This window comes from Chrysemys picta, chromosome 10 (genome assembly GCF_011386835.1).
Source record: "Chrysemys picta bellii isolate R12L10 chromosome 10, ASM1138683v2, whole genome shotgun sequence".
Classification (NCBI taxonomy): Eukaryota; Metazoa; Chordata; order Testudines; family Emydidae; genus Chrysemys; species Chrysemys picta.
Window position 1 is genome coordinate 27,360,978 of NC_088800.1, and position 13,491 is coordinate 27,374,468.

Below are 13,491 nucleotides of genomic sequence, written 5' to 3' on the forward strand. Positions count from 1 at the left end.
GAGAGAGAGGATGATTGTAAAATTAAGGTACATGATTGGAATTCAGGACGTCTGGGTTCGATTCCAGGATCTGTGACAGTCTTCCTTTATGACTTGGGGAAGTCAGTTAATCGCTCTGTGCTTAAATTCTCTGTGTGGAATGGGCATATTACTTGCATCCCATAGTTTAGTCTGGTTAGGCTGTAAACTTATTAGGGCAGGGATTGTCTCTTCCTATGCATTTGTACAGCTCTTAGCACACTGACTGTGATTTTGGTGGGGTCTCTAACACTGCCATAATAGAAATAATATATAATCTGATGTGGATAGTGTCATAGTGAGCCATGGCTTTATAACGTGAAGGCTAGAAAGCTGCAGTAAGCTCTACTTGGGGCACCACTAAAGAGGATTTGAAAGCTTCAGCTACTGCTGAAGTTAGCAGCTCCCCTTGAGTTGGAGAGCGCGCATTTAAAAAAAAAATAGTGCTCTATGACCTGCATTGGCCATCTGTTCGCTTTTGGGTGCAGTTTAAAGCATTAGCATCTATAAATGTAATAATGGTCCGAGACCACTTATTTGAAGATCCTCTCTTGTCTCCAAGTCCTGCCATGGGAGTTAAAATCTGTTGGTTTTTGTTGTTGTTGTTTTTTTTCGTTTTTTGCTGTCCTGGGACTTACATTGCCGGTAGCCAGGTATTCTCAGCTAAGGGCCCACACCTCTGGAACCTGTTCCATCAAGTAGTTTGAGACCCCAAGTTGGTGTTGGAGCACAGTACTATAAGACCATGTTTTATGCTTATTGTAATAGAGAATGGGAACTTTAGTTAATATGCAGGGATTTTATTCTCCTGTGATGGATTCTTTGTATTGCTGTAAGTTGCCAATGTGCCTTGGCAATGGGCACTAATATAAATCTCAATATTCTGTACAGATAACAGAAGTATACAAATAGTTTTAAATCTGAAACATGGGCATAAATCTAAATTATCCTTGTTCGGTTTACCGAATCATGGAGGTTCAGTTAGCAGGAATAATAAGTAAATGTTTCAGACTGTAAAGATCTACTTTTATTTCTTTTATAGATTCTATCCTTATTATCCTTCCATTTAGGGTCAGCTTTATCTACTGGTGACAGATCAGGGTTTTCTTACAGAAGAGAAAGTTGTCTGGGAAAGTTTACATAATGTAGATGGTGATGGAAATTTCTGTGACTCTGAATTCCACCTTCGGCCTCCATCAGACCCAGAAACTGTATATAGAGGGCAGCAGGATCAAATCGATCAGGTAAATCTATTGCATTTCTCCAGCTTTTGTAGGGTGGGATTTTCCAAAGTGGTCCCATTGAAATCAAGAGAAGTTCTGCCACTGACTTCAGTGGGATCAGAGTAAGGATGACAGATTGTTTTTGAAAATTGCTCTCTGGGAAAAGTGAACCCGTTTTCCAAAGATTCTAGTGTTACCTCTTCACATGGGTATTTCTTAGCATGTTCTGTTAAGGTACCGGAAGTCAGATTTGACATGTTAAGGAATTAATATACATTATTAAAAACATAAAACAAATACTGTGGAATTTTCGCTTCTTCGGGTGCTTGTCCATATGCACATTCCACTCATGGTGTGCATATGCCTCAAGAGCTCAAGATTGGAGACTTTTTGGCCAGTAGTATCCATATGTGCACGTGCACCCTGCCAATCCTCATGCTCTGCCGTGAGGGCATCTAAGGGACAAGCTAATCAGCCGCCACTCAGTTCTTCTCATATCCTTTCAGCTTAGAAATGGAGCCCTGATTGTCTGAGAGACTGCTAGCTGTTCTTTACTAGTATAGTTCTAGCTCTGATTTCAAAGTTTATACAGTCATACCTTAGTCCATTAATAGATATAGTTACCTGGTTGTCTGTATCTATTGTTAGTTCTTTAGGAATTAATCACCAACAGCATGACATCATCTGGTTCTCTTGAATTGAAACGCTGCCCCTTGTGAGGGAATTATCACAGTCTCAGACTGACATTCAGAAGTGCTTTGATTGTCTGAAAGAATCATACATTCCCAGCAAATGGGCAATTTGTAAGTCTTTTAGTTTTAAGGCCAGGGAAGACAGGGAGGCTGGTTTACAGGTCTTCCTCATGACTTCAGAGCCCCAAAGTACAGCCTGCGAGAGTCCAATGACTGCCCAACCCCCAGGTCATGAGGGCTGTCCTCCTCCTCAGACAGCCCACAAGGCTCCAGGAGTCCGAGAGGCGGAACACCTACCAAGGCTTTGTCTAAGAGGAAAACCTGCCTACAGCACCTAACACCAGCCTAACCCTAATATTCTATGATTCTATACTAACTGGTCTGGCACCATCAGTTCCTAATGCACTGGGAGCCACAGCACCACCCTCTACAACACCCTCCTCCCCCATTAATCAGCGCTATCCATTCTTCTTGTTCTCTTCAGAGTCAAAGGGTTAGGAAGATACATACCAGTAGCATCTTTACTTGCCTCAACCCTCGATATTTGATAGTCCAAACACTTTTCACAGGAAAAATACTGGGACCTTCAAAATCCTGACCCCTGGTTCCCTATCTCCTGGCCATCAGGCTCATACCAACCAATTCCCTTGTGGCCCTGTTGGTGACCCTGGTCTGCTCAGTCCAATTTTAACCCGACGGTCCAACACCGCTGCTAGGAGATTGTTTCACCCACAATATCAGTCCCACAGGCTACCCATTGACATTTCCTGGTTCTGCTTCAACCGCAGGTAGAACAGGAAGTTATAGAAGAACAGGAACAAGAGGGCAGCCTGCCAGCTCTGGTGGCCCTGTTCTTTGTCCCCTGATGAGGTTGTTGTGCTACCAATGGCCTCATAATTGGACAATTTCAAGGACTTCCAATATTTATTAAAAAGGATATCTGAGGCCCTTCAAATCCCTATTGAGGAGGTCCAGAAGCAGACTCATAAGTCAGTGGACATTCCCCATGCTTCTTTGGCAGGAAAAATAGCCCTCCCTGTCAACAAAGCTATCATGGACACAGCCAAATATCAAGTGCCTCCCAAGAGTGCAGAATTCTTTTACAGACATCTTCCTCTGTAGTCACAGTAATGAAGGAAAGAGCAAAACAACTCAAGTCCACACCAAAAGGAGGACTAACCAAAGAGATTAGGTAAATTTGCCCAGAAAGCCTACTCTTTAGCAAGCCTACAATTCTATGTGGCCAATTACTAGGCCATATTAGCCAATTATGAGTTTTGGTACACGAGAGACTGCATACCTTTGCAGATAAATTGCCAAATGAGACTTGCAAAGAATTTGTCATTAGTCAACAAAGGCCAGCAAATGGCCAGTACAGATCGGCGAGGTTCACTGTATATGGTGGAAACAGCTGCCAGATTCATGGTGATGATGGTGGTTATGCAACATCTGTGGCATCACTGTGAAAATTTTCCCCTATCAGTCATCTGTAAAGCATCTATTTGGGCATCAATACACATCATCATAAAGCACTACACCATCACTAAGTCTTCTAGATCTGATGCTTTATTTGGTAAAGCAGTTCTTCACTCATTGTTTAACTAACCATTCTAAGCTTCCATTGCTGCTTGGGAGTCAACATCAGTGGAAAGTGTATATGGGCAAACACTCGAAGGAGAATGGCAAGTTACTTACCATGTACTGTAAATGGAGTTCTTTGAGATGTGTTGACCATATGCACATTCCACATCCCATTCTTCCATTCTGTCTGCCTTGGACTAGTTGTTGGGGATTCTGCAGTGAGAAGTGCTGACACACATTGCCCTTAAATGCCCTTACTGCAGAGCACAAGGACTGGGCGGGTGCATGAATGCCATATGGATAGTGTGAGTCAAAAAGTCTCCAATCTCAAACTCTCTAGGTGCATGCACTCTACGAATAGAATGTCAGCACATCTGAAGAACCCCAGTTACTATACATAGTAACTTACTATGACTAATAAATTACTGTCATCCTATTAGTAAAAACTTAGTAGCGTATGCTAGTTTATGAAAGCTACAATATCTAGCCAACTTCAGATTTGTTCTGTAAGGACTTAAATTCTGCATGCTGTTGGTAATTTACCTTAAAAGCATGGGTTAGCCTGTCTGTAAGGGGTGCTAAATTTGAGAAGAGTAGTACAGTACATAATTGTGTTTTGATATACATTATTTCAGATCTCACTGTCATCACTGAACTTTGCCTTTTGATATCAATTCTGCAGAATGGAATACAAAAACAGTAGTGTTCATCGATTCTAGTTTGTTTTTTTCATATTAGCTTCTAGAGGTCTCATCTAAGAGGACCCATTGTGATAGGCAGGGTAGAAACATACAGCAGGAGACCATTTTTGCCTCAAAGACCTTACATTCTGCATAGACAAAACCAATTAATGAGTTCTTAAAGTGTATTTGAGAAGCATTTTTACATATTTTTAAAAAGCTTAAAATATGTGTAGGCAGATGCTTTTAATAAATGTAAGCACTTCAGTTAAAATCTGAGATTTAAGATGTTTTATCTCCCCCATATTAACATGTTCCAATGTACATGTGTAGGTTTTGATAACCGTTTCTGATAATATAAATCAAGACTTAATCTTATTCCCTGCAAATATATGAGTGAAATTTAAAAAATTTAGAAACATGAGAAAAATTTAGGGGCCACCTGTGGTACTGCGCAGTCAGGTATGAGCAGAGACTAGCCCAAACAGATGTCTGTAGAGTTGATTATCTGAAATTAATGTTATCAGATTTAATTTGTTTGGAGCTGTTGAAGTAATGCAAAAAAACCCAAAACCCCTGGTATATCAAAATTAAATGTTAAAAAGCTGGCACATCCATTTTTTTGCTGGGGTGAAGTGCTACATTGTGGGGAAAAGAAGCTTGAGAACAAATTTGGAATGACGATTCTGTACTGGCATTTGTTGGAATTGAACACTTCAGTGCAACCCCAAAAACTCAATGGGTTGGATTCTCCACTGTGATTTTATGGCTCAAAGCAGCCATAAAGCCAGCACTGCTGGGCACTTCAGGATTCTCCTGGAGTAAGGGGAATCCCCAAGTAGCGTAGACATTGTATAGCAGCCTTTTATGGCTAGTTCCCAGTACAAGGGGCATTTCTGAGCAGGGCTTTGGAGCGGAGCTGGAGCGCGGAGCAGCTCCGGAGCAGTGGAGCTGCAGGTTTTTTCCTGGAGCTGGAGCACCGCTCCAAAGCCCTAATTCTGAGTGAAAGAGAGATGGCTGGGGCATCTTCACTTGCTGGAAAGCCGTGGCTGCCATGGCCCCTTGAAGCTGTGGACAGCTGTACAAAATTTAGCTATATATCTATATGTACAATAAGTTCTTGACAAACTAGGGTGAAAGTCTAACTCTCACAGTCCTGCTGTGCACTATTTGTGTGGAACCTGCTTCCGCAAACTAAAAGTTCCCTGGTGTGCTTAATGTACTCCTGTTTTAAAGCTCTGAACTGGAAGACTGTAATGTCTCTTTCTTCTATTGATCAAGAAGAATTTCCATTTTATTTTGCTGTTACTACTACTATTTTATTTGGCTGAAAGGTGTTTTCCCATGACAGCTCCCTCATGGCAGATAAAATGAAAACTAAATTCAATACCAATAATATCCGAAATAACTGACAGCTACAAAACATTTTGTTATTCTTAGGTGGTGCAATACAGTACAATTCTGGATGACATATCTTCTAATGGAATATTTTTGTTTGATCCAGTATAACTATTAAAGTGCAGCTTTTTAAGAATTCCTTGCAAAAGTTACAGTATTGTACACTAGCCCTACAATCAGAAGTAGCTAATTTAAATAGTGAAAAAACTTTCTCTTACTTAAATTCAAAATCTTTGATCTCCTCTGATATAAAATTAAGTGACAGAGGGACACTTGTTCAAAAATGTGTGTACTTTTTGGGAAGGTCATAACCTTTTCTTCCTTCAGGAGTTTGTGGAGGTGTGGAAGGAGTGGGGAAGCAGTATTCACAATAGACAGATGGTCTGTACATCCAGTAGTAACCCTGAGTCAAAGCACAGATTTTGCACTGGAGATAAACTGTCCCTCTGCAGTCCCCGAGGCCTAACATCCTCTCCCCAAGTACTGGTAGTGCCTGGGTTCTGTTTTTCTTATGTCACCAATCCCATAGTGTAAGCTAATGCTCCTTGAAGCAACATTTACTAATGTTACTGTGTGCAGCAGAAGGGGAAATGTGCCGTATAAAGCAGCTGATTCCTGCTTCTGCACCTCTCTAACTTCACATTAAACTGAATTTCCATGTGGTTCTCTGAGGAGAAAGATGTAAGTATATGGTAGTTGGGTTAGGGAAAAGAGATGTTACTGCACTTGTCCTTCATGCCCTCACACACAGATTTTCTGAGGGATTTCTGCAGTTTTGCTCTCTTCTGCTCTTGGTCTAAAGTGATTTTTATAAAGCAATGTGCTAATCAAAGTACTCTTCTTGAATGATAATATATTGCAATGCTAATATTTCTGAAAGGGTAAAAACACTAGTTCACATAACTTTAGCACTTTGTCAGTGTGGAACTTCATTCTCTTACGTGCTGTCAAAATTTAAGTGAGTATTAATATCACTGAGTATTGATGGTCTATAAATCATAATCCCTCAGCTAGATTTTCAGAGCAATCCCCTCCCCCCAAAGACAGGATGAAGATTTTTGGTAGAGAATAGCTTGCTCATAGTGGTTTAATGGAACACTTATGAAAAAGAGAGGTGATAATATAAGGAATTTAAAAAGTAAGCCTGTATGTAAACACAGTTTTTATATATGTTTGTTTACATATGGATAAATATTTAAAAAAAAAAAAGTAGACTGTAGATGTACGGCAGGCAACAATGACAGAGGAGGTATACAGGTGCTCCTATCACAATTCCTTCCTTGATCTGACTTCTTATGGAAGCTTTAGCCAGCAATTTTAAGTGGCCGTTCAACATAATAAACCATCCAGGAAGCATAAATATTGAGCTCTCATTTTTAGAGATTCATAGAATTCCCGTTACAACTTTGGCTCATCGTTAGGGAAGCAGAAGAGTGTTTACTAATAACGAGTTTACTTCTTAGGACTATCTGATGGCATTGTCTTTACAACAAGAGCAGCAGAGCCAAGATATCGACTGGGAGCAGATCCCAGAAGGAATCAGTGATCTAGAGCTGGCAAAGAAGCTGCAGGAAGAGGAGGATAGGCGGGCTTCTCAGTACTATCAGGAACAAGAACAAGCAGTTGCAGCTGCTGCTCAGGTCCAGGTAAGAGCATATTCCATGGTTAGAGTACAGTTACTGACTTTATTTAGTTTTGTGGTAACTTCATTAAAACAAAATTTTTAACTACTGTGAGTGTTTTACATCAATGATAAGTTTCATTCAGTATGAAAAGGGTACTGTCTATTTGATTTTCTTCCATAGCATCTTACTTTCTCAGATTTTATTTAATCTTTTTGCTTCAATAACAATTACATAGGCAGAATTACCATAACAATGTTCATAGAACTTATTCTAGATGTGTAACACTAATACCACTAACACTCTGTACAATGAGTGAATTATGATGATGGCACAACAAACTTTAGGAAAAATCTTATTACTGCTAGAGTATGCATGCTACTTCCATATCAATTTCAGTCAATGTCACGGTAAATTAAACCACATTGCTAATGGCCTAGGCTCCTACATCAACATTTTGCTAAGACTGTTAAATAGGGATCCTGATAAGAGTTATAATTGTTGTTACAGAAATTGCATTGAAACAGAAGTAGTGCCATGCAGTATTTCAGCCATCTTTGGATGAAGAGGAGAGAGCATTTTTTTAATAAGACAATCCTATGAAAAACTGAAACGTGTATCTCTTGGATTTTTAATTGTTTTATACTAATTAGCATGCAGAGTTGGGTTTTCATTATTCAGCTATTAGTAGCTACAGCAAAACCAGTTTTTAACATCTTATTCCTCTCCTACATCATGACTAGAAATTTCACTGAATGCTGCTTGTCTCACTGTCCCTAAGTAATCCCATTTTCAGTTTTGCATAACTATTTTTACACACCTAATTGTATCTGACTTCTGAAACTAAACCAACTAAAAAGCTGCATAAAACCCCATTTATCCAACTTGCAGTTAATCAGTAAGTTCTTATTCATATCTGTTTATTCCTCATTGAGACATTTTCCTTGTTACCTTCCCAGTCATCCAAATGTGAGGCAGCAAATGCAAAACTTATTCCTGTGTATGAGTGAATCATAAAAGGTGAAAAATGTCTGTCTCAAATTTATTTATTAGACTGCAGAACTGACAGAGGACAGAAAACTCAAAATTGACTGAAGCCCTCTCATTCAGAGAAAGGAGATGGGGGCGGGGGGAAAAAAGGGTAGCACATGCAGAGGGAGAGCATCTTCCAACATTTTGAGGGTGCTGCTTGTTTACACAGTGATCATAGCCTGTGCAATAGATGTCTCGGCATTTGGTGTTTAAAAAAAAAAAAAAAAAAAAAAAAAAACCTCTGCCTTTATCCTGTTTATTTAGTCCAGTGGTTTTCAAACTGTGGGTCATGACCCAGTTTTGGGCCGTGGAATGTAAGGCACTGGTTCCCAGTGGCTCTGATCAGCACCGTTGACTGGGCCGTTAAAAGTCCCATCGGTGGTGCTGCCCGGCTAAGGCAGGCTCGTCCTTACCTGTTCTGACACCGCACTGCACCCCAGAAGTGGCCAGCAGCAGGTCCAGCTCCTAGGCGGGGAGGCCAAGAGGCTCCACGCATCGCCCCCACCCCGAGCACCGGCTCCGCACTCCCATTGGCCAGTTCCCAGCCAATGGGAGCTGGGGGGTGGCAGTGCCTGCGGGCGAGAGTTGCGCAGAGCCGCTTGCATGCCTATGCCTAGGAGCCGGACCTGCTGCTCGCTGCTTCCAGGGCTCAGCGCGGTCCGTGGTGCCAGGACATGCAGGAAGCCTTCCTTAGCACCCCCGCTGTGCTGCTGACAGGGAGCCACCTGAGGTAAGCGTGCACCCCAATCCCCTGCCCCAGCCCTGAGCGCCCCTCCCCCCCAAACTGGAGCCCCTTCCTGCACACCAAATTCCTCATCCTTGGCCCCACCCCGGAGACTGCACCCCATCACAGAGCCCTGATCCCCTACCACACCCTGAACCCCTCATTTCCAGACCCACCCTGCAGCCCTCACCCACACACCCTAACCCTCTGCCCCAGCCCTGAGCTCCTCCCACACACCAAACCCTTCATCCCCAGCTCTGTTGGGTCATGGGCATCAACAATTTTCTTCAACTAGGTTGCCAGAAAAAAAGTTTGAAAACCACTGATTTAGTCCACTGTAATTACTGAATTATCAGAGGAGTTATCTGTTAAATAATATCCAACTACGCTACTTTCCCACAAACCACATTATAGGACTTCGTGCTCTTGCATTATATTATGTAATACTTTAGTTTGTACTAGATTTGGTAATTGCTTTTATTCTGTCCTTTTGATTTTATGTCAAAATATCAAATTAGCAGTAGATGACAGTAGAATTTTCAGTCCAGGTCCTCTGAGGTTGTTTTGTCAAGGTAAATAATGATGTTCAAGGCACCTTGTTTAATGTGATTTATATTCATCTATGTAAATTGTCACCTAACTGGATTTTTAAAATTGCCCTTCCTGATTCTAAGATAATAAAAAAAACACATTTTTAGTTGCGAAAAATATTCAAAATTGAAAGTAAACTATCTGTGATGTCTGACTGAGCCTGCAGACAGACAGGAACAATAACTCAGAAGTGTGAAGTGCACCCATTAATCTAAACAGGATGTTAACAGAGAAGCACAATTATGACAATATAAATAACATGGTTATGCTGCTCATTGTTTTAGCAGAAATATCAAACTACTGTGTTTATCCATCACTACTGGATGCAGCTGCAGTTAGTTGGTCAAGACATAAAGGGATTAGCCAGCTTCAATATAATTGCTGGGATGGGGAAGAAGAAATTCATGTGCCTGCTCTCCCAAATGTAAAATCACCTCTGCCCCTTCCCATAGTTGGCCCCATAGGGCTTAAAGTACCAAAAGCATTCACTGCCTCTTGATTATCAAAAACTAAAACTAATTCCTATGGCTTCCTTGTTGCCAAAAGTCCCAACTTTTCCACAATTAGTAGTCAAAACCCAGCATTTTCCCTCTGCAACTTCGAAAATGTAGTTTGTCTTTGATTTTTAAAAAAGAAAACTGAAAAATCTACAGCACAGTGAAAATGGGGGGTATTATAAACTAAGTTAAATTTAATATCAAAATAAATGATACAAGTGATATGGAGAGTGCTTGGGGCTCAGTACTGCACCTTATTTAGATCTGTTCTGCTGTATAAGATGCAGGGGACTTAGATTCCCACCACCCAACTAAAATACAATCAGTCTTTCTTGCCAAAAATAATTAATTTTGCATGTTAGTTTTAACCAACCTCAAACTGAAACACTCTGTGCCTGATGGTTGTGGTTTGCATAATTAATGATTATTAAAGCTAGTGAGCAAGTTTCAGTTTCCGTTAGTTACTGCTCCAAGCCATATGAATTTTAGACCACAATGTTGATTCAGGAACTACCTGTAGCATTTAGAATAATATTTCTCTTTGCTGTTTTTGATTTTTAAAGTCTTTCTTCCAGCAGGTGCAAGGAGCTGCTTCTCCAGCAAGTGGAAGACAATCTGGAAGTAGTGAACGCAAACGAAAAGAACCTCGAGAGAAAGAGAGGGAGAAAGAGAAAGAAAAGAATAGTTGTGTTATTTTGTAACCGGGGATGGATTTTGCCTGGAGTCAAGTGCATGTCCTCAAACAAAAACAAGGAATAAAATGAAGACAAACCCGTTACATGCCGCCTGTGCCTGATTACCCCATGGATTTATTCACGTTTAAGGAGAGGATGGGTGACTACTTTGTTACAATCATACAGACTTTCTTCAAAGTCATACAGTGCGCTCTGTGTGAGATGGAATTCCATTACAATTGGATGCGGCTGTGCTTTGAGTCAGTCATGAGAAATACTGCACCTTGTAGCTAAACACACAAATCACGGCAAGTTTTGTCATAGTGACATGCGTTACTTAAAATATCAGTTAGTAAGCTAGTTCATCTTCTGCTCTAAACAAAGAAAGGAGGTAATTGGTTTTGTCAGATTTCTTTACATCAGCACAACAGAATCCTGTATTACTTTTCATGGTCTGACAATATAACTTAGATTGGGTATTCATGGCTTTAGAGCCCAATGAGTGTCTGGGCACACTGCCTCCATAACTCACCCAGATTCCTTTTGTTCAAGAGCTGGTAGCCCATTCTTTAACCCATATTTGTGCTGGGTTAGTTCTACCACCATGACCTTTGTCCCATGCATAAATTATTTGTTAACCATTATATTGAAAATTGGGTGTCATGGAAAAATGGGGTGTCTATTGATAAGCAAGATAAAGATTTATTATTGCTTTTCTTGCAGTTAAAAACTGGGTATCACAACTCAGATCTTATCAGGGTCAGACACAAATAATTTAATAGTTTTTTTTTCTTTGTTTAGTATCTTCCGTTATAGGTAAACTGGACCACAGAAGTTATTTATTGATCTCTCCATGCAACACGTGAATGGTGGTAGGAAACTGAAGTCTCTAATAATGCTTGTCCTGCATAGGAATGCAGAATTAAAATAACTAACTTAATATCTGCCTTCGTCCAGAAGTACCTTGAACCGTAACATGACTTTAACATGTCCACTTGTATATTTAAGCTAGTGTACTGTGTACAAATACTTTTAAAAATCATGTATCTGTAAAAAGCACACTTTTGCAGGGTGAGAGAAAGGTTAAGCTAGTCTCTCAAATTGTTTGGAAAGGCACTCAGATGTAGTATCACTTTGTTTTTTAAATCATTAGTTTAGAGTTATGGGAAACTTCTATTTTCTAATTTATGGGAACCAAATAAACATGTTCCATCTTGTAGTATTTATAGGTTACAGGAACAAAATACTTGTTGAATTTTATTATGAGGATACTACAAATCCTCTTTCATTTCAACAGGGAAAGCCAATAACAACTACCTTGTTGCTGATCCTTTTGATAAAGTTTTTATTTAGCAATTTGTAGACTTTTTTGAAAAAAGCTGCTTCTGCTGGAAAAAAATAGTTCTGATTCACATTCTAAGGCTTGGTAAGTGCATTAATATACGTGAGTATAGAACAGTTTAAAGCAGCCAACTGGAGTATGACATTCATATATTTTTGAAGTGTGGGTTGGGGGAATGTCCATGGAACTCAAAATTTAAAAAACCCTCTTGATTTTTTGAATGAGTCCAGAGTTAAAGAAATGCTATAAAATTGTTTCAAATGGAATTGCCTCCATAGTTGGAACCAGTCATTGCACAAATCTGTTACATATTTAAATAAACAATTAGACTGATAAAGTAGGCATAGTTTTGGTAATAACTAAAGAGCCAGTTCAGATCACGCTATTTGTTTCTTCCTCAGCTTTTTTCCTTCTATCCATTTTGTTACAACTTCCTTTATATAATACTGAAGAGATGGATGATTGAAGGGGATCTCTCTTTCAGACACAAATTTTAGATACAATTTTTTTTTATTTCTTGATAATTATATAGAAAGGTCATTAATACTTATTCAAATGTATGCCAGTTAAAATAACGTTATTCTATGTCAAATCAAACTATTTACCTTATTCCTTTCACTGGAGCAATCAATTTCTTCAGATAAATTTATACGAATATAAACGAGGAACACAAATGTGATGGTTTGCTTTACGCAGAACAGAAAATATTGACGTATTGTATTGGAGGTACAAAAACTTTGAACCATATTTTTTTTAAAAGCTGTCTGTTACTGATGAAATATTTCCAAACTCATATTTACATTTAATACTTTTTAAAAATAAATGTCAAGTTAAACTTTTGTTACCGTATTGTTTCCAATGATAATACTGCCATTTACATTCACTTTTAAAACAAATTAACTTAGATTGTTGTTGCTACTATCAAGTACATCTTTTCGTAAAATAAAGTAAATCACTAAAAATAATTCAATGTACTTGCTAGTATCAGAAAAGTCTGTATAATATTCCTACTTCATGTCTTACTGACACCCCTGAAACATAATTTGATATACTTATGGTAATATTGGTATATTCAATTACAGTGGAAGAAAACAAATTGTCAATGTTTGTTGTAAAAATCTCAGACTTTCCAGAGAATTCAGTTTCTCCTTCAATAAAGGAGTTATCAATTTCAGAAATATTGTGGCTTGATATTCATATTATTCACACAATGATTCTTGTCAATTTGCTCTTTCTTTAAGGGTCTGGATGGTTAAAGGTTTTAGTAATATTGAGGTTTTACTCTTTTACTTGTAGGACATTAGTGTGCATCTAGCCCAACTTGGTAGTGACCGAAATCATAACTATATAAGCTGGTACCCAATATGAAATGAGTGTGGTGGTCTTAATTAATTTCCTACGGGATTGATGTCTACAT

At 39.3% G+C, this 13,491-nt stretch overlaps 1 protein-coding gene across 13 annotated transcripts in view; it reads left to right on the forward strand.

Moving 5' to 3' along the window:
- MINDY2 (MINDY lysine 48 deubiquitinase 2) overlaps window positions 1-13,252 on the forward strand; it is a 107,359-nt gene extending 94,107 nt beyond the window's left edge. For 2 of the 13 annotated variants that reach the window (XR_010590725.1, XR_010590728.1), the window contains 4 exons: window positions 1,089-1,262; window positions 7,056-7,238; window positions 10,634-11,040; window positions 11,534-13,252. Coding sequence is in view for 6 of the 13 variants with exons in the window: in XM_065558268.1 (XP_065414340.1) it covers window positions 1,089-1,262; window positions 7,056-7,238; window positions 10,634-10,759 (483 nt within the window). In the remaining 7 variants the exon portion in view is untranslated. Of the gene's footprint in view, window positions 1-1,060; window positions 1,263-7,055; window positions 7,239-7,724; window positions 7,873-10,633 lie in introns of those variants that run through there. The other 11 variants (XM_065558269.1, XM_008164104.4, XM_065558268.1 and 8 more) reach the window with 9 other exon arrangements.
- Window positions 13,253-13,491: the final 239 nt, after the last annotated feature.